The 24,867-nt window shown below is 40.7% G+C and overlaps 1 protein-coding gene across 2 annotated transcripts in view; it reads left to right on the top strand.

The window, feature by feature from the left end:
* The window catches only part of LOC117399965 (integrin beta-1-like), a 33,378-nt gene extending 12,180 nt beyond the window's left edge, over window positions 1–21,198 (top strand). Inside the window, exons 2-17 of one of the 2 annotated variants that reach the window (XM_059023266.1) lie at window positions 2,077–2,146; window positions 2,561–2,646; window positions 4,632–4,842; window positions 5,208–5,378; window positions 6,873–7,111; window positions 7,401–7,556; window positions 7,996–8,091; window positions 8,710–8,799; window positions 9,151–9,291; window positions 9,717–9,919; window positions 10,535–10,773; window positions 10,893–11,115; window positions 11,342–11,577; window positions 11,928–12,094; window positions 16,585–16,668; window positions 20,040–21,198. In XM_059023266.1, coding sequence (XP_058879249.1) covers window positions 2,077–2,146; window positions 2,561–2,646; window positions 4,632–4,842; window positions 5,208–5,378; window positions 6,873–7,111; window positions 7,401–7,556; window positions 7,996–8,091; window positions 8,710–8,799; window positions 9,151–9,291; window positions 9,717–9,919; window positions 10,535–10,773; window positions 10,893–11,115; window positions 11,342–11,577; window positions 11,928–12,094; window positions 16,585–16,662 — 2,406 coding nt within the window. In that variant the 3' untranslated portion in view covers window positions 16,663–16,668; window positions 20,040–21,198. The remainder of the gene's footprint in view (window positions 1–2,076; window positions 2,147–2,560; window positions 2,647–4,631; window positions 4,843–5,207; window positions 5,379–6,872; window positions 7,112–7,400; window positions 7,557–7,995; window positions 8,092–8,709; window positions 8,800–9,150; window positions 9,292–9,716; window positions 9,920–10,534; window positions 10,774–10,892; window positions 11,116–11,341; window positions 11,578–11,927; window positions 12,095–16,584; window positions 16,669–20,039) is intronic. The other variant, XM_059023267.1, reaches the window with a different exon arrangement.
* The last annotated feature ends 3,669 nt before the right edge of the window (window positions 21,199–24,867 follow it).

The following is a 24,867-nucleotide window of genomic DNA, read 5'->3' as shown; positions in this document are numbered from 1 at the left end:
GAACAAAGCATGTTTCTAAAAACCTGCTTCCCCGTGAATGGTGGGATTTAACCAAATGTTGCATCAGTTGATCTACAGCTGTGGCCAAATGTTTTGCATCACCTAGAATTTTAGGATTTGAGACCTAATAATAATAAAACCAGTGCTACAGGTAAGGTTTTGGGTCTGGGAGTAACTTACCTTCTAATTTTAATTTAACAATGTATTTTCAGCAAGTAAAATGCAACATTACTTTGAAGTCATGAGTAATCTCGATAAATACTGTACAATCTTTATTGGATGGGGTAGGCATTAAAAAGAGCCTTCCATTTTAACTGCAATGTGACTTTGAACTAATGTACAAAAACTTAGTATTCAAATAAAATCAGAGACAACAGCTGTTATTCGCTTTATTGACCACAGCCAATAAGACTTTGAAGATAAGCACAGAAACAGAACATATATATGAAGATGAGCGCAGAAACAGGACTTCTATTTTAACATTAAATTCTTAAACTCGGTGAACATGTTAAAACAGTAATATTATAGGCACCTTTTTATAGCGGTTGCCTCTGATGATGGTTCCAGTTGGATTTGTAGCTGGACTGGGGGTTTTATGCTAACCTGTGTAGCTTCAAATACTCCTATTCTTACTGTGATTGGCTGCAAAGACAACCGTGCTAGCCATCAATGATAGTTATGTTAAACGCAATTTTGGAGTAAGGATCAGCTAGCGGGTATGCATGATGTGGTAAGTAAATCAATGTATTATTATTGTTAGGTGCGTTTCACCGATAGTGAAGGTTAGGTGGTACAGTATTAACAAGATGCAATACGTGTTGCTGCAGCTGTCGCTGATTAAAACAGTTTATCAACTCGTCTAGTTTATATAGATTACATTCCAAAGTACTGTAATCTGTTTGGAATAAATATTTTAGTAACACTCATGTAATATGTTAAACTTGCTTTAGGCTTGTCGCGAATGTTGTGTCTGGTTTTTTTTTTTTTTTTTTTTTTTTCTCTCCTGGCGCTACCAAGGCGCAATTTACACATCGCATTAAATTGTTGTGCAAAAGCTTTTACTTAACTGCAATGATATTAAAATAATAATGTTGCGGGAAGAGGAGTGCAATGAAAATGTATGGTACAATATTTACGCAACGATTAATCGATTGCTATTTTGAGGCTTGACTGACAGCCCTAGCCTACATTGAAGTCACTGTTGGTCAATTAAATCGGCTTGAAATGAAAGCAGTTAAATAATCGCAAAAACATCTAAAATATAAATTCCAGTTCCTTTGAATGATTGGAAGTTAATTGGAATTGAAAAACAGGAATTGACAGCACTGGTTTCTGTTTACTGTAGCTGTTTATTGCTTAGATGTAGAAAATAAACTATTCTTTGGTTCAGCTCTGCTAATTCTTCTGTGACTTTTGTACTTTCTGCCGTGAAGCAGGTTTCAAGACTTGTTGAAACAGGCTGAAAACCTCCAGTGACGGTTCAAACTATTTTATCTAAACTATCATTTTGGCTAATGAAACATGATATGCAACCCTGATTCCTTATAAATTCACTGTAGAAATTATTTGAATCTGGTCTCCCCATTCACGCAAAAATTGGACCGATCTGTAACTTGACATTTTTTGTTTTATTGTACACAATGAGGGACCTCAGTGCCTGGTACTGTCGTATCATTTGTTGACCAATAAGTCTTGTTTTCTTTGTACTTGTAGTAACAGAATCTTATAGTACTGTACGTTAATTTTCCAACAAATTCGAATTCACTGTGCTATATAGTCAACCCCAAGTTTTGCAGCTTCTTTTAACCTGTCCTAAAGTAGATTCTTCCGTATTTGTTAATCCATCTTGAGTCATCTTGAAATGGAACCCCAGCAGATTTTGGAATAATTTAACCCATTGAGAGAGTTCTCAAACTACTGTGGTTTTGTTGGAATGCTTCCAGTGCAAGTGTGAAATCTATTTTGGTACAGTTTTGTATTAAACATGACTGACTTGATTTAGGTAGCTGCACAGAGGTTTATTTGTTTTGTACTTCTAACTTTCATTTGTTCCTTTCTTTTCCTTTCTGTTTTCAGATGGATTTAAAATCCCTTTTTATATGCACGCTACTGGGATGTTTGCTGTGTTACATTAATGCTCAGCAAGGTAATTCCTATTAATTTATTTTACCTTTGTGTGTGTGTGTGTGGGGGGGGCTTTATAATATATATAAAATGTGGTATGTTCATAAAAGCATTGCAAGTTTATTTCAAATACTGTAGGGTACCTTAATGTTGCACTACTGCTTTGAATAGTTGTCACACATTTTATAATGCCAACTTTTACTGAACTAGAAACTTAATGTGTACATATATTTGTTACAGATCAGTGGCAGTGAATTAATAGGTGGTCAGTAGTATCCATATTATACAGTAAATCACTACAGTCTGGCCTTGAATTGACTGTACAACTGTGCTCTTTGTTTTGCTTGTCAGCAAGCTAGTCCTAGTAGCACGCCTAATGCAAAACCTGTTAAAGTGCCAATTATTATTATTTAATATTCTATGAATGTTTTTACAGATGGAAATGACTGTATTAAAGCCAATGCAAAGTCATGTGGGGAGTGTATACAAGTTGGTGCAAATTGTGGATGGTGTACTGAACCAGTAAGTGTCTTTTTAAATGTTACATTTAATCTCAATTGAAGACTTGGTTGATTAAACCAATCATAAGGGTTTTTTTCTCTTATTAGTATCCGTTCTGCCTCAAATGACAGCAGTGGGTAAAGTTGTGTTGGCAGCATCTCTTGCAATTCTCAACTGAGATTTGTTTGTTTTGGGGGATGTGGGCCAGTCCAATGCACTACCAATACTACCATATGTATTTGCCTGTTCCGCGACCAGCTTTAAAAACAAGACTGGCTGTTGTAAGTGCAAGTGTTCTGTTATTTATTTATGTATTATTTATTTCTTAGCAGACGCCCTTATCCAGGGCGACTTACAATCGTAAGCAAATACATTTCAAGTATCACAGTACAAGTAATAATACAATTAAGAGCAAGATAAATACAATGACTTTGGTTCAAGCAAGTACAAGTGTGACAAAATAAAATTCGATAATACAGCAGATAAGTGTCAGTGATAGTTACATTAGGATATGATTAAATACAAAATACTACAGATTAAACACTTGGCAGATTGCAGTACTCTGAAGTACAGGATTAAATGCAGTAAAATAGGGGGCAGGTAAGAGCAAGTAAAGTGCATTTAAGGAAGGGTGATAAGTGTCCCAGGGGAAAAACAGAGGAGTTCTACAGGTGCTGTCTGACAGGTGCAGTCTTAAGGAGGCGCCGGAATGTGGTCAGGGACGGAGGTCCTGACATCTGTAGGAAGGTCATTCCACCACTGCGGAGCGAGGGTGGAGAAGGAGCGGGCTCTGGAGGCAGGGGAGCGTAGAGGAGGTAGAGCCAGTCTTCTAGTGCAGGCGGAGCGGAGAGGTCGAGTGGCGATGTAGGGAGAGATGAGGGTCTGGAGGTAGCTGGGTGCAGTCTGGTCAAGGCATCTGTAGGCTAGTACAAGAGTCTTGAACTGGATGCGAGCGGTGATCGGTAGCCAGTGGAGTGAGCGGAGTAGTGGAGTTGCATGGGAGAAGTGAGGCAGAGAGAATACCAGACGGGCAGCGGAGTTCTGGATGAGCCAGAGCGGACGGGTGGTGGACACAGGGAGGCCAGCCAGGAGGGAGTTGCAGTAGGCTAGGCGGGAGAGTACCAAGGCCTGGACCAGGATCTGGGTGGCGTAGTTGGTGAGGAAGGGTCGGATTCTTCAGATGTTGCTCAGGAAGAATCGGCAAGTGCGTGCCAGAGTGGAGATGTGCTGGGAATAAGAGAGGCAGGGGTCCAGGGTGACTCCAAGGCTCTTAGGGAGGGAGAGAGTGTGGTAGATTCCCGAGGAACAGAGATAGAGAGATCAGAGGAGGGAGAGAGGAGGAGGGAAAGAAAAGGAGGTCAGATTTAGAGAGGTTGAGTTTGAGGTGATGCGAGTGCATCCAGGAGGAAATAGCAGACAGACAGGTAGGGATATGGGAGGGGATGGTGGAGTCAGAGGTGGGGAAGGAGAGGAAAATCTGAGCATCATCAGCATAGAAATGGTATGAGAAACCATAGGATGCGATGAGGGGGCCCAGGGAGCGGGTGTAGAGAGAGGGAACAGGAGAGGACCCAAGACTGATCCTTGGGGGACTCCTGTTAAGAGAGGGCGAGGTGTGGAGGTTGCTCCACGCCAGGTTACCTGGTAAGTGTGGTTGGAGAGGTAGGAGGAGAACCAGGCCAGAGCAGTGCCAGAGATCCCCAGGTCAGCAAGAGATGATAGTAGAATAGTGATCAACAGTGTCAAAGGCAGCAGAGAGGTCGAGGAGAATTAGGACAGAGTTAAGGAAATTGGATTTCTGCCCCTTTTTAAAACTATTACATGATCTACCTATTTATATAAAAAAAATATTGCACTTGAAGACAAATTATACCTTAAATTCAATTTTTTAATGAATGTTTAATTGGCTAAACAGCAAAAAATAGTCTGAAAGAGAAGAAAAGGGGAAATTCAAAACAACTCCCAAGTTTCCTTATCATTTCATTGCCTGTTTTTGTACCCTGTAGGATTTTTTAAAACAAGGGGAGCCGACCTCGGCAAGGTGTGATGTTCTTGAATCTCTCAAAAAACGGTGTACAGAGATTGAAAACCCCAGAGGCGATAAAACAGTGCTTCTGAACAAGCCAGTAACAAACCGCAATCATGGCACAGACGAACGGAAACCAGAAGATATCACGCAGATTCAGCCGCAGAAAATGGCTTTAACCCTGCGATCAGGTAGCTATATATGACACAAAATGTCAGATCAGTACATTACCATTGAGAACCTATTGCATGTTGCAAAACTCTTTGTTTAGCTAAAGGTACAGCATGCGTTTCAAACATATTGTTGCTCTTCAGACCCGTCAACCATAGCTCCCAGTAGGGATGTCTCATTGTTTCAACAATATCTTGCTTTTCTGCAGAGCTGTCAGTGCTGCTTGTCTGTCTAGTAGTAGGTCTGTACAGTGTATTGCTGGGTATGCTATATTTGGGTGTCCCCACTACCATTCTGGCAGCAACACCTTATTTAAACAAGGGGGGGGGGGGAGAGATACAGGGGGTGTGTTAAACTCCATAATGTTCATTTTCTTTTTTTACAGGTGAACCCCAGACCTTTGAACTGAAATTCAAAAGAGCAGAGGACTACCCCATTGATCTCTATTACCTTATGGATCTCTCATTCTCCATGAAGGATGATTTGGAAAATGTGAAGAATCTCGGAACTAATCTGATGCGTGAAATGCAAGACATTACTTCAGATTTTAGAATTGGTAAGAATTCATCAAGATCAGGCATGCTGAATGAATATGCATGTCCCAAACAAATCAAACCTAAGGCTTTTGACATCACCAACAGGACTAACATTTACTTCTACCTATACCATGTTTCCATGAACCACATAACCTGGATACATGCTCGAGTTTCCCCCCCACACCTCAGTTTCCATGTTTATAAATTACTCGAGTTGGCTCTCAATTCGGGCTGGAGCCCGAATTCTCTGGTCCGATTTCACTCCTCCGGCTGGCCTGAATTCTAAAGTCTGAATTTGGGCTGGGAGGAAATTACATCACTAAATGTCAATCAAAAATGTTGTAGGAGGAGGGAACATATTGTATAACGGGACATTTGAACTGCACGCAGGCAATAAAAACGTGCATTATAAATAACATATGGGAGATACTGAAATTGAAGAAGGAATCCGATCCAATGTCGGACCCTGTCCAACATCATCAAAAAGACGTGAAACACCGGTCTCTAGTCATTTTTTCTCCAGAAAAAGCCAAGAAAACCATTCAATGGCCGAGTGAGACCGATAGGAGCCGGGAAAAAAAGGGGGCGTATCTCATGTATACCGATAGCCCCGGCACTACATAGAGATAACACAGACATAAACAAGATAGCTGCTTCTGCATCCAGCGCTCAAAGAATATCAGACATTTGCTGGAGATGCAGTACTGAGTGTCCTGTTGATATGCAGTGCCTTTTAAACCTGTTTTACTGTGGGAAAAAAATACTTTTAAACAGCGCGTGTGAAAATAAATTGGACCTGATGCGCTGAATAAATGGACCACTAAGGATTAATAACACCTCATCTAGAATATTGTGTTCAGTTCTGGTCACCTTGCTACAAAAAGGATATTGCTGCTCTAGAGTGCAAAGAAGAGCGACTAGAATTATTCCGGGTTTAAATGTCATATGCAGACAGGCTTAAAGAATTGAATCTATTCAGTCTTGAACAAAGAAGACTATATACTGCAATCTGATTCAAGCATTCAAAATTCTAAAAGGTATTGACAATGCTGACCCAGGGGACTTTTTCAACCTGAAAAAAGAAACAAGGACCAGGGGTCACAAATGAAGATTAGATAAAGGGGTATTCAGAACAGAAAATAGGCACTTTTTTACACAGAAAATTGAGGTTCTTGAACCAACTCCCCAGTAATGTTGTTGAAGCCGACACCCTGGGATCCTTATGAGATTCTGGGATCAATAAGCTAGTAACAACCAAACGAGCAAGATGGGCTGAATGGCCTTGTCTTGTTTTGTTAACTTTCTTATGTTCTTATAACCTTGGGTAACTCGGAAAAGCATGGAAACGCAACTTTTTTCCACTATCAACTCGAATTCAGACCAATTCAAGCGCACTCGAGTTGGCTGTCCATGGAAACAAGGAACTCGTTTTTTAAAAGAAAACGGAAAACCGCTGCTGTATAGCATGTACCATTAGTTCATTTTAGGTCAGTCATGTATTGTCTTGCTTTTAGGTTTCGGCTCCTTTGTGGAGAAAACTGTGATGCCCTACATCAGCACTACCCCAGCCAAGCTGCTGAACCCTTGCACTGGCGACCAAAACTGTACCAGCCCCTTCAGCTACAAAAATGTCCTCAAGCTCACCAACAATGGAAACCAGTTCAATACTCTTGTAGGACAGCAGCAGATTTCTGGAAACTTGGATTCTCCTGAAGGTGGTTTTGATGCCATAATGCAGGTTGCTGTCTGTGGTGTAAGTATGTCTTTCACCACTGCCCCATCTGATACTCTCAATAACTTATGATTCATGTCAATACCATCTTTCATGACAACTGGATAAGCAGTTTTCCAGGTCTATGGAAAAATCATTGAAGTGCACGTATATACAGTCGCCTGCACTACATCCACTTTTGCAGGGGATTTAATACCCATGTTAAAATGTTTCCGGTTAGCATTGTGTGATTCATGTTAACATGCATAATCAGGAACAGCCTGAACAAGCAGATGGAGATATTGTCTAATTTTTGCATTTTATTTTATAGGAGCATATTGGCTGGCGAAATGTCACCCGATTGTTGGTGTTCTCCACTGATGCAGGATTCCACTTTGCTGGAGATGGGAAACTGGGTGGAATAGTTCTGCCAAATGATGGAAAGTGCCATCTGGAAAACGGCATGTACACCATGAGTCATTACTATGTAAGCAAGAAGATATTCAGTAGCACAAAAAATAAAATTTAGACAAAGTTTCTTTGTGTTTTTTATAGACAAAGGTTTCTACAAGTTTTTTTTTTTTATTTTTATTTTTTAATCGGTACAAATCTGAACTGAGGGTTTCTTACGTTGGCCATTGCTCTTTCCCCCTTCTGTATATTAAACTTGGCTTTTTAAATTGTATTTACTACCTTTGGTTACACAGCAGACTCTGGGCTTCATTCTCAAAGCTCCTGCAAAAAAAAAAAAAAAAGAGGAAGGGAAAAAAAGGTTTAAATTGTTCCTTCCAGAAAATAAAAATCAGTTTTACATTATTGAATGAATAGCTTTCAGAATCTTTTTTTTGTTTTTGTATAACACAAATATTTTTTGTGAAATTGCTCTTCTGTTATGCTGTTAATTTACTTTAGACTCTGTTCTCCAGGACTATCCATCTATTGCACACCTTGTACAGAAATTAAGTGACAACAACATCCAGACCATCTTTGCCGTGACAGAAGAATTCCAGCCTGTTTACAAGGTAAATTGACATTGTGCACAGACTCATTTCATGGAATGCTCACAGCTACGAAGATTTGAATATGTTTGTGATATACTGTAATTTAATATTTGTGAAAAGTAAACATATATTTAATGTGTTCTTAACACCCGCTTGTAGTCAAAGGTAAACATAGATTTTTTTTGTGTAAGTATTCACCTTTGATGTTTGCTAACCGCTTTTAACTTTTGCACAGAAACCAATTCAAAAGTGAACATGCTGCGTGGGAACAAATGTCAAAATTCACAGGTTCTGTGACCGCCATGACCACATCCCTAGTCATGACTGCGTGAAGCATTGTTTATGTACTGAATAAAAAGATTAAATACAAAAATGTACCCTGGGTGGATTCTGACTTCAGTCATACAGTAATTAGACTTTTTAAATGCATGGAGTCAGGCTGTTTTTGCGACCTTGTTTCTTTAGAAATGTATTTCTGAGTTTTTAGTGTTATTGTAGACACTTTAGCAGGGGAAAATGTAAGTTGTCTTGACCAAAAAATTGTTGTGTTTTGGTAAATGATGTGTGATCTAGGCCTGTCAATGAATGTGAGAGATGTATTTCAGATATGAAGTTTGTATGTACGGCTTGTTTTTCTAGGAACTGAAGAATCTCATTCCAAAGTCTGCTGTAGGAACTCTCTCTTCCAACTCCAGCAATGTAATCAAGCTGATTATCGATGCTTATAATGTAAGTATGAGTGGTTCAGTCACAAGTCTCATTGCCCCAATGGTGAGGAGTGGAGCTGAAGACATTACCCCCCTCGCTTCACTTGATCTTATCTTGTACCCAGCCTTCCGCCTTTATGCGCGGATCTTAGCCTTAATGGGTAACCAGCCTTAAAATCCGGTTTTATACACAAAGCAATCTAAGAGACATTGTTACTCGTGTGGTCTGCGAGACAGGAAGCCAGCATTGTTTGTGTTTTTTGTGTTCTTTTGTTTTATGGATTTTTTTTTTTTGGTAATGTTTTTTTATAATTTTCTTCTCTTGGGAACAGTGCGCTAATGCATTATATAACTTTTTCCCTTTGTTCTGCAGTCTCTGTCTTCAGAGGTAATCCTTGAGAACAGCAAGCTTCCAGAGGGGGTGACTATTAATTATGTTTCACATTGCAAGAACGGGCTCGTCAACACTGGAGAAAACGGAAGAAAATGCTCCAACATTTCCATTGGAGATGAAGTAGGAAGATTTTTAATTTTTGTAATTTAATTTTTTTAAAACCTACAAATTGAATTCATTCTAGTTATATTACAGACTTTTAGATCCATGTAATTCATACTTGCATGAATGGTCACTGTCTGTTTTCAGTTTGAATTTCTTTGTAGCAGTAACATATTTCTGCAGGTCTGCCCGGCCAACATGCACTTGATTTCTTACTCTACACTGTTTATTTGAACCAAGGCCCCAACTCGTGCAACTGAGGCTTCCTGACTGGTTTTGGCAAAATATATCTGCAGCTGTTGAATATTTAGAATATATAGGATGAATGGTGATTTGGACCATAGCTTTTCATGCACTTTTGGCACATGTTGCTTTCAGCCATAGAGTTTACTCTGACTGTAGGGATTTTTCTTCCAATCTATTTTGCTTGCTGTTTTTTCAAGGTCATGTTTAATATCAGTATTACTGCACACAAATGTCCAAAGAAAGGCCAGGATGAAACAATCAAGATCAAACCACTGGGCTTCACGGAAGAAGTTGAAATCAAACTTAAGTTTATCTGCGAGTGCGAGTGCCATGACAAAGGAATTCCAAACAGCCCAAAATGTAACGATGGCAACGGGACATTTGAGTGTGGTGCCTGCAGGTAGGGAAAAAGTTTAGCATCCTAACAGCATTTGCTAAAAAAAAAAACAAAAAAAAAAAAACGCAATGCACGTCAATTTCTCTTTTGAATGTGTCATTTTATAATTGCCACTAACTAAAAGGAGCCCCGCCCCGTTAACCAAACTACCTAAACTGTAGTATTATGGAATATATTTCACAGAGCGGCTTTAAATACACAATATATTGGGTGTGTAGCTGTTTACTTACAAACTCAAAAGAATACAGGACATTGTGAACCACACCAAATAACGTTTCAGTTGCTTGGCTATTTTAGTTGCAGTCTTTAATCTTGTTCCAGCCCACAATTGCAGTCCATACTGCTTTGCAATTGTCTTCTATCCAGACAACCAGAAAGAATTGCATTCCGAATTAAACACAGCTGCTACGCAAAGCCTTGTTGATGGTTATAAAGAATTTCCAAGTCTAAATTTAGATCGGGTGGGCTATTAAGTACTTTATTGAAATATTTAACAAAAACTATCCCCTCCCCATAATTACATTTTACTGTATGCATTGTTAAATGTGCATGTCTTACCAAGACAAAACACTGTCTCGTGTGTGCTCAGAACTTGTTTTGCAATAAATCATTTTGCAGGTGTAATGAAGGCCGTATTGGTAGGCTTTGCGAGTGCAGCACAGAAGAAGTGAACAGTGATGACCTGGATGCTAACTGTCGACGGGACAATGGCACTGATATCTGCAGTACCAATGGAGACTGTATCTGTGGAGAATGTGTTTGCAAAAAGAGGGATAACCCCAATGAGATCTACTCTGGCAAATACTGCGAGTGTGACAACTTCAACTGTGACCGGTCAAACAACATGATTTGTGGTGGTAAGATGATCGATCCACATTAGCTGTATTGTATAGCAATTTTGTGCATTTACAAGAAGACTTTTAAATTGCTTTGAATAAGTCTTGGGATTTTTAACTACTTGTGCTCTGATTTGCAGGAAATGGCGAATGTGTCTGCAGGGTATGCAAATGCTCCCCCAACTATACTGGCAGTGCCTGTGACTGCTCACTGAATACATCCACATGTTTAGCGAAGAATGGACAGATCTGCAACGGCAGAGGAAATTGTGAATGCGGCACCTGCAAATGCACAGATCCAAAATTCCAGGGACCAACCTGCGAGATCTGCCCCACGTGCCCAGGAGTGTGTGCCGAGCATAAGTGAGTCTTTCAGTGCATTTTAGTATAGATAAATTGAAATGCTGCATATCGGAAAGGGGCTCGTTGCCTGGCTCCAAAGTCAAGAATTATTTTTTTGAAGCTGAATTAGTTGTTTTAATATTTGGTGGGGTGGGGGGTATAAAAATAAGTGTTTTTGTTGTCTCCTAAACACTGAATAATCACAACTGTTGCAAGCTTATAAAAATGTGTTCCGTTGCCTCTGCAGGGAGTGTGTACAGTGCAGAACCTTCGGTACAGGAGAGAAGAAAGACACCTGCGAGGCGGACTGCTCGTATTTCAACCTCACCAAGGTGAACGATCGGGACAAGCTGCCCCAGCCGGGTCAGGCCACAGCACTCACTCACTGCAAAGAGAGGGATGCAAGCGACTGCTGGTTTTACTTCACCTACGGTGTCAACAACACAGAAAACGACATCCATGTGCACGTTGTTGACGTACTAGGTGAGTGCTGTGAATACAAAGTGTGGTGGGGTTCAGTTGAAACCCCAGATTCTGTAGTCTTTTAGGAATGGAACCAATCTTAATCTCAAACTTTTCTTTCAATTTGAAACTACTGTAGTGACTAACGTAATGAATTTTTATCTTTTTGCGTGCATCTGTTTTTAAGTGGAGTCTATCCTTCAATGTGGTGAAACAAAATACCCTAAGCTAGAATGCAGTGTACGCAAAAGGCCCAGAAGTTGCCGTACAAAAGCGCTACTGTTTTGATAGAATCAAACCTACGGATCCATTCCTCACCACATATTTTTTTAAATGCCATTCTTTTTTCCTTCCTGCTCCTATGTAAACAGAGTGTCCTACTGGACCGGACATCATCCCGATTGTGGCTGGTGTGGTCGCTGGCATCGTGCTGATCGGTCTCGCTCTCCTCCTCATCTGGAAGCTGCTCATGATCATCCATGACAGAAGAGAGTTTGCCAAGTTTGAAAAGGAAAAGATGAATGCTAAATGGGACACGGTGAGCAAAACTGTTTTTACATTTTCAAAAGCATTGCTTGTTAAAAGTTGAATGGGTCATTCTATATCTTATTGTAATGGAATTGTTTTTGACAAAATATGATTTCATTACTGAATAAGGAGATTGGCTTCCTATACTGAGGGGAAAAAAACTTGTCTGATAGGTCGCTTGTGCTGGCTATGAGTCTTATTTCAAGATTCATAGCCTTTATTGTTTCTGTATAGGCCTGAGTACAAAATGTAACCATTACCGAACGGGTGTTTACCTGTAAAGATCCCGGAACCTGAACAGAATACCAAAGCTGCGCCAACCGCCCGTGACGTAGCCATGCTCACCCCCGAGAGCATAAGAGGGCTACAGACACAGGTACTCGTATCATTTTTCCTTCAAACAAGCTGCAATCATGGACGCAGCGAACTTGAAGCTTAATGGTTACATTTGTTTCGTTAGGAACGGTATTCTTATTGCTGAACTGTAATTGTTATTACTGTTTTGTGAGTTTCTCTGGTGTGTGTGTGTGTTTTCTGTCTTGTACAGAAGACATGCACAGCTGCTGGGCTCAGCAGCTCTGCATTAACTAATTAAAAATAAAACTTTGTTGTGTACAGGTTTATTAATGTAAATTATATTGTGATTACTGTTTACTGTGAGATTCTCTTTCTTGTGTGTGTGTGTATTTCTGGTTTAAAAATAAATATTAAAATAACACGGTTACAGCTGCTGGGCTCAGCGTTGATGCGCGTTTGGTAGATTGTTTCAGTCTGCCACAGTATATCACTGCCGTCTTGGTGGCTGCTTGCAACACCATTACGAAGGCTGTTTAGGCTAACAGCAGACTTGTTCCAACTGTGGGTTTGCCAGAAGCTATACAGTCCCTGTATACTGCTGCTTGCAGTAATGCAGGGCAAGGTTACTGCACAAGTGCCGTACTGACCCGGTGCAAGTCACTGCACGTGTACCGTACCTTGGCCACGGGTACTGTACTGACCCAGTGCAAGTCACTGCACGTGTACAGTATCAAGGGCGGCGTGCCAAGGATACTGTACAGACTCGGTGCAGGTCACCGCACGGGTGCCGTACTGAGGCCACGGGTACTGTACCAACCCAGTGCAAGTCACCGCATGTGTACCGTACCCAAGGTTCCGTAACACTGAGGCTGTTAAGTTTATTGGGCAGTCTTCAGTCCTGTATACTGCCCTGTTACATTGTGTACATCGGTGCTGCTGCTGAGTAGACTGAGGTGGCAGTTGTTGGATTCTTTTTTCCACAGTGTTGTGCATTATTGCTTTCCCAGGCACGAGTGTCTGATGGGGATAAAGCACCCATTACACCAGGGCATACCTTTGGTCATGCGGTGGATGAGATACTGCAGCGCTCTCACTGTGCATGGGAATCCACAAAGGAACTGGTGCGTCAGCTTCCCAAGCAGCCACCCCAGGTGCACAAACCAGCGACAAACTGACACCCAAGGCCCCAGCAACCTCGGAGACCGGCACAGCCGGCTGCTACTACGGTTCGCTTTCCAAGGAATGGCGTACGAGTTCCGTGTACTGCCATTTGGCCCCTCTAGCTCCCTGTGTCTTTTCAAAGTGCATGGAAGCTATCCTGGCCCCATTGAGGCTCAGAGGCATCAGATTGCTCAATTACATGGACTCATACCTGGCTCATTTGTGCCCAGTCTCCAGCAGAGGCCCACACAGAACTCATCAACGCCCACCTTCATTGGTTGGGCCTGACGGTGAATTGTGCAAAGAGCCAGCTCATTCCTATACAGATAGCCTCCTATCTAGGAGTGCAATTGGACTCCCAAGTTCATGCTGTCCACTCTATCAGACAGAGTGCAGACAATAGCTACCTGTTTGAAGTTTTTTCAGCTCAATACAGCACTTACAGTAGTGACGTTCTAGGGACTTCTGGGCTTGATGGCAGCAGCTTCCCAGACCCTTCCTTTGGCTGCTGCACATGCACCATCTCCAAGCCTGGTTCAATAACAGGGTTTTTCAGCCTGTGTTGAACCCGGGCCGCCTAGTGACAGTGTCTTGCCACTGTCCTAAAGGCGCTCTCTTGGTGGACACAGCCTGCCCATCTACGTCTAGACATAACACTGGACAGCGTCGCCAGAAGAGAGGTCATGACCACGGACGCGTCCAGCTACGGCTGGGGTGCTGTGTGGAACGGCAGGGGTGCACAGGGGCTATGGAACGCCCCGTGGCAGGGTCGCCACTTCAATCTTTTGGAGCTGCAGGCAGTTTATCTGGTCCTGCAAAATTTTTTACAGGAGGTTCAAGGGAGACATGTGCTTGCCCGGACAGACAACATTACCATGGTGGCTTATATAAACCACCTGGGCGGCCTCAGGTCTCCCAGTCCCCATCGTGTGGCATAAAAGCTGTTGCTCTAGGCACACAAACACCTCCTCTCACTGTGGGCGGTACACCTGCCCGGGATGGTAAACTGGGCGGCAGACAACCTTTCCAGGAGCGTTCCCAGCGCCTCAGAGTGGAGGCTTCACTCCCGAGGTGGTGAGCCTCATTTGGGACAGGTATGGAAGAGCAGAAATGGATCTCTTTGCCTCCCAGGAATCTACCCACTGCCCCCTTTGGTTCTCCATAACGGGACCCAGGGACCTGCTGGCTATAGATGCCCTGGCACACCAGTGGCCGAGGCAACTGTTCTATGCCTTCCCACTGCTCGCCATGCTCCCACTGTGTCTTGAACAAATCAGGCAGGACCGGGCCAGGGTGCTATTAGTAGCCCCTTACTGGCCCAGGAGACTTTTGGTTTTCAGCTCTGATGCAGCTCCTGAGTGACCAGCCTTGGAGCCTGCCCAATCGCCACAATCTGCTCAGTCAGGCGCAGGGAACCTTATGGCATCCCGACCCATCGAGCCTACACCTTTGGGTCTGGCCCCTGAACGGCTGCAATTAAGCCATCCTGGGTCTGTCCAGTAGGGTCATTGACACCCTGCAAAATGCCAGAGCAGCGTCCTCACGTTCCCAGTATAGGTACAAGTGGTGTGTCTTTCTGGCGTGGTTTCTGCCTCGTGGGTTTGACCCCACGATTTGTCCCATGGCAGTAATACTGTAATTTTTGCAGGACTTACTTGACGAGGGGAAATCCCCATCCACGTTGAAGGTCTATCGAGCAGCCATTTCGGCTTGCCATGTCAAAATTCACTCTATCTCCCCAGGAGCTCACTTCCTGGCAGGACAATTTTTGAAAGGAGCTTGGTGGCTTCGGCCACCTCCTGAAGGATATTGTTCCTCACTGGAGGCTCAACGTAGTGCTTGAGGCACTCCATGAAGCCTCCATTTGAGCCCTTACATTCAGCTGAGCTGAACTTTTGTCACTTAAAGTGGCTTTCTTGCTTGCAATCACCTTCCCTATGGGAGGTGAGTGAGAAGTAAGCATTTTCAATTGCTAAAGCCTGCTTAATTTTTTCAGAAGCCAGGACAAAGGTTATGCTTTGTACCAATCCTGCTTTTTTGCCCAAAACTATCTCGGCATTCCACATCAACCAGTCTGTGGACTGCTTTCTGGCCACCTCCTTTCCAGTCTGACATGGATCGACAGCTCCATATCCTCTGCCCTACACGGACACTAGCTCATTATGTGGACAGGACTCAAAGTTGGAGGCGGTCCGAACAGTGTTTTGTTTCTTATGGGGTAATTCCAATGGGCAAGCCCTGTCTAAACAGAGGCTATCAAAATGAATAACTGACAGTCAGGACGGCCTATGAGCAAGCCAACTTGCCCCTCCAGAAAAGCTCACTGCGCATTCCACCAGGGGCATGGCAACTTCATGGGCTTTGAGTGTTGAGGGCGGCTTCAGGATAATCCCTTACAACATAACATAGAGGAGTTCTCCATCAATTTTTTAGCCCTAGCTACTTGTTACCGGGGTTCCGAATGGTAACGCACAAGGCGTAGCCTTGTATCCTTGTAGCAGTCTGGTCATTCTGCAATATTGCCTTGTGACGGCTTTGGTACACTCACCCATTCGGTAATGGTTACATTTCGTACTTGATAGGGAACGTTGAGTTATCAACCATGGTTCCCTGAAATTAGAAATGTAACCGTTAATCTTCAAGGTCGCTGCGTCCATGATTTGCAGCTTGTTTGAAGGAAAAATGATACCAGTGCATGTGTCTGTAGCCCTCTTATGCTCTCGGGCGTGAGCATGGCTACGTCACGGGCGCTTGGCGCAGCTTTGGTATTCTGTTCAGGTACCGGGATCTTTACTGGTAAACACCCATTCGGTAATGGTTACACCCAATGTTTCCTGTATCGTAACTCAATCTATGTGCCTTCAGTCTACATCTCTTGTCAGCTATACTAAGATTTATCTGGAACTTTTATATTATCTTTTGCTTAGTTTACTTTAATTTGTAATTTTCACTGTAATGTTCATGTCCTCTCTAACTATCCATGCTTCATACCTTGCTTTATTCATGTATTCTTTTATACATCTATCATATTTTCTACTCCAGCAAGAGAATCCAATTTACAAGAGTCCTATTAATAAGTTCAAGAATCCAAGCTATGGACGTAAAGCTGCTGCTCTCTAAATCTCAGTTTGTATTTCTTTTTCCTTTCCACTTTACTGCATGGACTTCATCTGACCCTTTGTTTGCTAACATGTGTTACACAGCAGTCTTTTCGTGCACATCTTTCTCTGTTAAATTTGTTCTGTTTTTGCAGCTTTTTTTCCAGCTAAGTGTCCCAATTTAAAAAAAAAAAAAAAAGCTATAGATGTAGAAGAGATTCCAGTACATGAACATCAAAACGATGCCCACATGGCATTATCTGTTTGGGAGAGGACTGAAAAGCAGAAGTGGTTGCACACTGGCCAGGATTGAGGTTAATTGGTGGAACTTTGTAGGGAAAATGTGCATTATTTACAGATCACTTTAAATGAGAACTGAATAATAATAAATACAAAACCTTGTGAGTTTTAGACAGAGGGTCAATTGCAATGAACTTGCAGAGTTAGTACAGAGCTGCGTACTAAACTCTATCCTGGTTAGTACAGAACTATCTCCAGCTGCATTACAAGTTAGTCCCAATTGCAACGAAATTATTGTCTGAATCACAATTGGGGGGTGGGAAATAAACTCGGAGTGATTGGATCGTACGGAAGCGTATTGCTGCCACGAGAAACAAATACCCAGATTTTTTTTCCTCTTTTAAAACAGAAAAATGCTTCCATTATTAAGGAGGGGGCAGCAATACGCTTCTGTAGGATCGTATTTAAGAGGTCTTATTGCATTATGCAAGGTAAACTAATGAGTTTGTGAGTTAATACATTTATAACACAAGTAAAATGCACTATTAGCCGATTTTTCATTCCGTTCAAACAATACAGGTGTAGTCATGAAAAGATGCAAACACATTTTAATGACTAATTACAAACAGCAAAGTATAAAACAAATAATTTTTTTGATTGGATCATTCAGTTGCTTAATTAGGAGGAGTTCCGCTGCTTCCCAGATCTCTGCTCGTTGTTAATTTAAAACTGCCAGTAAGTGAACATGTAGGATTGTGGCTCTCCAGGGGCAGGGTTGCAGACATGTTACAGAATGTTTTTGATGATATATTGTGGACTTTTTAATTTTAGACATGATTTTCACCATCCATCCACAATTAGTTTAATTTATTTATTTATTTATAAAAATTACACAGTTGTCTTGCGTTATACCGCCTCCTTTATAACGCCACCTTTGCATACCGCCAGCTATCCTCTCTGAACGAATGTCACCAATGTAAAAACAGTGCTATTTGTACCCGTTATATCACCACCCCGCTGTCCGCCACCCACCAACTTCCCACGCCAAGCAAACGTAAATATAAAGCATTGTAGTTTCCCTCATTGTAGCACCAGTGAAATAATCAGTCAATTAAAACAAGAGTTATGCAGTTAACCTTTGACTCGCTTTCCTGATTCGGTGTTAACTGAACGTTCATACCAATGTCATCAACACTCCCGCTCCCAAAGCCAAAACAAAGTACAAAATGGCGAGTCGACCCTACATTTAACACCAGAGCAATAGAAACAAATCTGCATGTATGCATCCGAGAATAAGAAAGCAAGACATTGCAAATGTTTTCTCGCCGAAGTGAGGCATACTGTTAATCGAAGGACAACTAGAGACATTGTAATGGATAGAAACAAATGGCTTACCTTGATGAAACGGGTCGATTTGTTTAACCTGAAAAAGGCTTGACGTAGTCTAAAATAAGTGACTTTTTTGTAAATCACAGCAAATGTTAAAGTAAGGTAAGAGATTTATTTGTTTACTTGCTAGTTTTGCATAAATGAAGTCTGACTTAAACTAAAGCATCCGTTTTGCAACAGCAGAAGTGTGGTTTTTTTTACATTTTGTTTTAAAAAAAAAAAAAAAAAAAAAAGCATGTTTGCCTGTACATACTGATTTTTTTTTTTTTTTTTTTTTACTGCTTAAAAAATAATGCAGTTGAGCTTAAATTGCTTTGTGAAATATAGATGGCATCGTTCAATGGGGGATAGTATTCAGGCTTAGAGTCGTGCTGGGTTTAAAAAGCATGTCGTATGCAGACAGACTAAAATAATTGAATCTATTCAGTCTTGAACAATAGAAGACTACGCGGTGATCTGATTCAAGCATTCAAAATCCTAAAAGCATAGACAATGGCCTTTTTTGACCTGAAAAAATAAACAAGGACCAGGGGTCACAAATGGAGATTAGATAAAGGGGCATTCAGAACAGAAAATAGGAGGCACTTTTTTACACAGAGAATTGTGAGGGTATGGAACCACAATTCTCACCTGTACCACATCCTGATACAACCTTAAATTCAAAGTTCACAGACAATTATGCTAGCGTAGCAACACACAAAATGACCATCAATATTTTTATCACAGCACCCTCAAAGATGTAATGTAACATTACAGAATATTAACTTAAGTAAAATACAGCCCTAAGAAAATGGTCCTGCATGCTTGAGCCTTTTTAACATTTAATGTGCATGTTGATTTTGATTTCTAAACAGTTTTGTTAATCTCAGCCTACATGGAGCTTTAATTGGCTTAGTGCTAAATTACGTTGCTACAGAGTGTGGTTTGGGGGATGTAAATGATAGCATGACAGTGGTGTTAAGGAGTGAACCACATTTTTACCTGTGTGCCTTTAGTGGTTGTTTTGTAAGGCCAGTTTCAATTGTATTAAATGAATAGGGAAACTGTTCAGACTGACTGCTTCGCAGATGTATAACATTTGGCAGCATTTATTAGTTCTACTAGGCTTGACTAGACTTCTACTAGACTCAGAAAGGAAGGTTCTGTATGAAGAGCTCATGGTGCACAAATTAACAGTAATTGGACCTTGTTAAGCAAATGCATTCATTGTATTACTCCAAGCACCCTAAATCGCCTAATCATTATCACTGTGGAAACAAAATCACAGATGTATATCATAGTCATATAAGCAGGGTGTGGGCTTTCCTTATTGTTGTCGGGGGTCACCGAGTGGCTCTCCTGGTAAAAACACAGCCGCGTGGTGTGCAGGGTGTCTTTCAGGACAGGTTGGTGTCCTGGCTGTGCAGTCACCGGTCTTCACTGGAGATTCTGAAGGGAAGTCACTACAGCAAACCCTACTGGCCAGGCACTCTGTGAGCTCAAAAGTGGACACCTGCAGGACTGGCCTTTGTCTTCCAGAGGCCGGTAGCTCGCTGACATCCGCTCTCGATTTCCTGGGTGTAAGAGAAAGCTGGCTCGGTCATGGGATTGGAGGATGCCCACTGAGCAAATTGGTTGCGTTGCAGGAACACTGAAATGCTATTTTTTTTATGGATTATAAATTATGAAGATAGGCAAGGGCAATAGGATGTGTTGAACGTTATTGAAGAAATACATTGTGGCTATAGAAGGAAATGGATTCTAATTGTACATTTTCTTTTTGTTTTCCAGGGTGAAAATCCCATCTACAAGAGTGCAGTGACAACTGTGATCAATCCTAAGTATGAAGGCAAATAATCAGACATGTTACTTTCTTTTATTACAACACTGTATGCAAAATTCTTTGGGGGGGGGGCGGCAATGGGTTTTAATTTAAGTTTTTGTTTTTTCATTGATAGGCCACTATTTCAGTTTTTACTAACAATTTTTTTTTCTATACAGTTTGAAAATGTACAGTGTTTTTTTTTTCTTTCTAAAATTGATGCCACAAAAATGGTCTTGATTTATTGCAAGGTCCACAAAGGTCGACGAGTTTGCCTTTCATTTCAAGCAACCCACAAACATGGGGCTGTTTGCGTAGTCTGTTTTTTTTGCTTTTTGTTTTTTTACCAATTGTTACGGTGCCTTCAAGGGCTTGAATTTACAAATCGCTGCCAGGGATGTTGCAGTAGTTGCATTTTGTTGCAAGATGCTTTTTATCCTTAGGAATGTTATGTGCAAGTAGTGTAATGGACTGTTGGTTTAGGAGTGGGAAATGTGCAGAAGAAAGGTACGTGCAGGTGAAAAGTTTAATATTGTACTAAAGAAAGATAAAATGTGCTTCTGAAAGATGTGCTTGTAAATGTAGCTACTGATAGGCTTGTTCAGTTTAACACCAGCTAATTAAATTATCTGCAAGTAGCTTCAAGGTGCGTTCCTGAAATTCAAGCCCTGATCAACACTCAATTTAAGTAATGCCAAAAAAAAAAAAAATCGCCTTATTTACAAAAAGCCTTAGTTTCTTTTTTTTTTGCTGTTAAGTACCATAACTGTATTGTGGGATTAACGATTTTGTTGTTTGAGCTTGCATATGTTTTTTATTATTGTATTAACAATTTATTTTAAAAGAAATCCTCCATACACATTTTTCCTTGTGTTTGTATGTATATAAGCAGAGGTTACAATGCAGCCTTGCATACAGATGATCCACACAAAAGGATTAGCAACACTATTTTGTTTTGGACATGCCATACAAGAAACAGCATTAGAAAATGGCCTCTGGAATCATTTTAAAGAGTCTCATGTAATACATATTACATCCTTGTTAAGTGCCTTTTTATTTTAGCATTATGTTCACTTTTGCAATACTGTTTCTGAAATTATTTATTAAAGTACCAAAAATGACCATAAATGCTTCCCTTGTTTTCTTTTAAAAACTAAATATACATGTTTGGGTTTCTCATTATTACAGTAGACAGTTTATCCACTAATCTATTGCAGCTGATGTGATCAACACAAATCAAATGCATTGGACTTTCTAAGTAGACAAAGCAGACCCTACATTAAGAATGTTATATAGAGCAACGGCTGCAATATACTGGCAAGTAAAGCAGCTCATAATGGAGAACATCATCAAGAGTGTTCTGGTTCACAATTCTGTATCCATTCCTGGACACCAAACCGGATGTACTTTGGAAATGCCACTCTCTCATTATCCCCTGCTAGGCATGAAATCCCCTGCGACGGAGATCTAGTGGAGGCATATGAATGTATTTCACACTTAACATGTGCCAGTAGGCATGAAACTTCATATTCACATCACATAGTTATTGAGACTATAGTATTCTGGGTAGGTCTCTGTACAGTATGGGTTTGTCTGTACATTTATCTGCCTATCTGTGTCACACATGCATTCTTCCATATATCTGGAGAACCACTTCTCCAGTTGTCATGGAACTTTGATATTCTCACTTTGATATACTGACTCGGGGTCGGGAGTCTGCCTCTGTCAATTTATACAGCGGCTCAGCTGCATGCCACACTTGCACTTTTGCATCATTTTGGTGAACTGCTTCTCCAATGGTCATGAAACTTGGTATTAACATTCTAGATTGGAGAATAAGAGATTCTGGAGAATATGAAAATATTGAGAATCACTCAAATTGTGCTTTAAACATTTATTGATATACATTGTATTTGTTTGTGCAATGCATGTATTTGTGGTCTTGCCAGTCGTCCATGGAACTTGGTTTCAGTAGACTAGGTCTCAGACCATAGTATCTGTTTTCTGTATGAAGAGAGTGCATGCATCACACCAAAAAACAGAACTATGCATGAACCAGAAATAGGAAACCACAAAATTCTATGAGAATGTTTGATATTTATCACATTCAATCAAACAATATTGGGTACTGAGGTCAGTCTTTTTTACATTTATCAGAATGTAGCTCTGCCAAAGATCTTGAGAGCAACTCGTTAGATGTTCAAAATTGGGTCGGGGGGGGGCCTCTCAAACAGGGCAATTGACTAGAATCCTGTTGTATATAGCATCCACTGGAGAGCAGTAGTGTGTAAGATATTGAGCAATCTTTCAAAAAACATCTTTGTCACCATGAACTTTATTAGTTTCTAGAAGACCTTGTAAAGTAGTAAAAAGGTGTTGGAATGGCTAATTGTACTGGTAAACCCTTTAAAAGTGTTGTGTGACAAGACCCGTAGCTATCTTCTACTGCTTTTGTCATTATATTGAGGTATGATGCGCTTGTTTTAGTATAGCTCTAAGGAGAGGCCTTTTAACTCCTTTTAGTGCAATTATGCAGTACTTTTGAATATGGATTCATCATCAATGCATGTTTTTTGGTGGAACAGGACAAAGGTGTGGTTAAAAATGCAAGTGATGATACGAGCAAAAAACTCCAGAAATTCCTTTCTCCGCATGTTCTATTTGTTCTCTAGATCAGTAGTGTGCAGTGTGGGGGCGCACTATATAGTTATATAAAAATTTAAAAGGCTAGGACAGGAGGCAATGTGGTCCAGTGGTTAAAGTCCATGGCTTGTAACCAGAAGGTCACTGGTTCAAATCCCAGCTCTGCCACTGACTGACTCACTGTGACCCTGAGCAAGTCACTTAACCTCCTTGTGCTCCATCCTGCGGATTAAATCAATGTCCTATTGTAAGTGACTCTGCATATAATGTACAGTTCACAGTCTACCTCTGTAAAGCGCTTTGTGATGGTGGTCCACTATGAAAGGTGCTATATAAAAATAAAGATATTATTATTTTAAATACATATATGACAGCTTATTAGTCCACCATGTTCTTCCCTTTCAAATGAGCCATTGGCGATCACTCTAGGACTTGTAGGACTGGAGAAATGTTTTGAAGTGGCGACTGTCTGTGAAACTGCAGTGAACAGAGCCCAAATGCAGCTTACATGTATGGGACGCCAAATGTAAAAAAAAAAAAAAAAAACTATTTGAGTTTTTGTTCCCAAATTTAATGTAAATTGTGTATTTTGTTCCTAGATTTCACCAAAGTAAGTCCAGATTAAGTTAAATACATAAATGTTAACAAACACATTCTTAAAAGTTTTGAAATGTGTACTTTTTTTTGGCATTGTATGAGGAGGAGACAGTTATATAAAGTTAAGTTTTAATATGTGTGGGCAGCATATAAAAAGTTTGCGCACCACTGCTCTAGATGGTGAGAATATAACCGTGCAATGCATCTCGGTGGACTACCTCATTTACATACATACATACATATGTAACAGGTAGGCTCAAACCAGTAAGTGTCTTCGACACTATGAAAAAAAGATAGGCTGCTCTGTAGAATTGGTTGTAGAGCTTTTATCCTTCTGCCATCTCACTGACAGGAGGTTAAAATTTAGCACTATGGGGTGTGCAAAAATGCAAATGTTGCCACTAGCAAAAAAGATGCACAAAATCACATGAATTCCTTTAGAAACAAGTACCGTATTCTTCCTAATTTAAGACGCAGACCAAATTTCCCACCCTCAAGTTGAGGAAAAAATAAAACACCAAGTAAAGATGCATTTACAAAGATACAACCTCAATTACACATAAAAGAAAATTGACTTATTGAGCAGATGATTACAGTTATGCGCTGCTTCTCATTTCCAGTCATGATTACTCGCATCTGTTTTTCTTCCTTTTTGTCAACTATGGTATTGCTTGGCATTTCCAAGCTGTCCACGCTGGTACTGTTTGTAAAAGCGAATGACACTTCTTTGTAAACGGATGCCGTATGTCATGGATGATTCGAGATTGGGCAGTAACGTTTTTGTTCATCTTTTCTCGTGCAGTCAGTTACATTGCTGTTTGTGTAGTAGGGCAATCACATCTTTTGTTGGCAATTTGAATATACGCATCACTATGCAAATTTAAGATGCAGGCCATTTTTGAGAAGAAAACATTGGTTTAAAAAGTGTGTCTTAAATTCGAAGGAATACGGAACTGTTTGTCCACTAGATGGTGATAGATATACAGTGTATATCAAGAATTAGAGGTAAAAAAAATAACGTAACGGTTTATTTATTTAATTTATGGATGAACGAGTTGTGCTGGACCCTTTTGCATTGCGGTTAAGGCATTCACTTGGGGAGCGTGAGGTAGCCCGGTTATGCACAGCAGCAGGGAGACAGTAAATATCCTTTATATAATACCCTGTTAACTGTGTAAACTTTCTTCAATGTTCTTTTCAAACAGCTCTGATCTGTTTGGCACAACGCCAGGAGACTAACATGATGTTACTGGAACCACCTCCAGATTGTCAGAAAGAACTAGAAACAATCTCATCAGAATAATAGCATTTGTAAAATAGAAACTGCAGTGAGTAGTCCCTTCTTAACCCTGTCTTGCATTCTGTTATCAGTGGCTTACTTTTTAGATTTAAACTATAATTAAAGGCACTCCAAATCTACTGGAAAATATGCAAATTAACGGCGTCCATTTTAAATATATGTCTGGAGTGTTCTGCGGAGCATCTTATGTATGTAGTGTTTGTATTAATAATGGTGATAAAAATGGAAATCAAGTAAGCATAATCAAATCAAACAAT

Source organism: Acipenser ruthenus, chromosome 4, assembly GCF_902713425.1.
Source record: "Acipenser ruthenus chromosome 4, fAciRut3.2 maternal haplotype, whole genome shotgun sequence".
In the NCBI taxonomy this organism is placed as follows: Eukaryota; Metazoa; Chordata; class Actinopteri; order Acipenseriformes; family Acipenseridae; genus Acipenser; species Acipenser ruthenus.
This window is presented reverse-complemented; position numbering and strand designations above follow the sequence as displayed.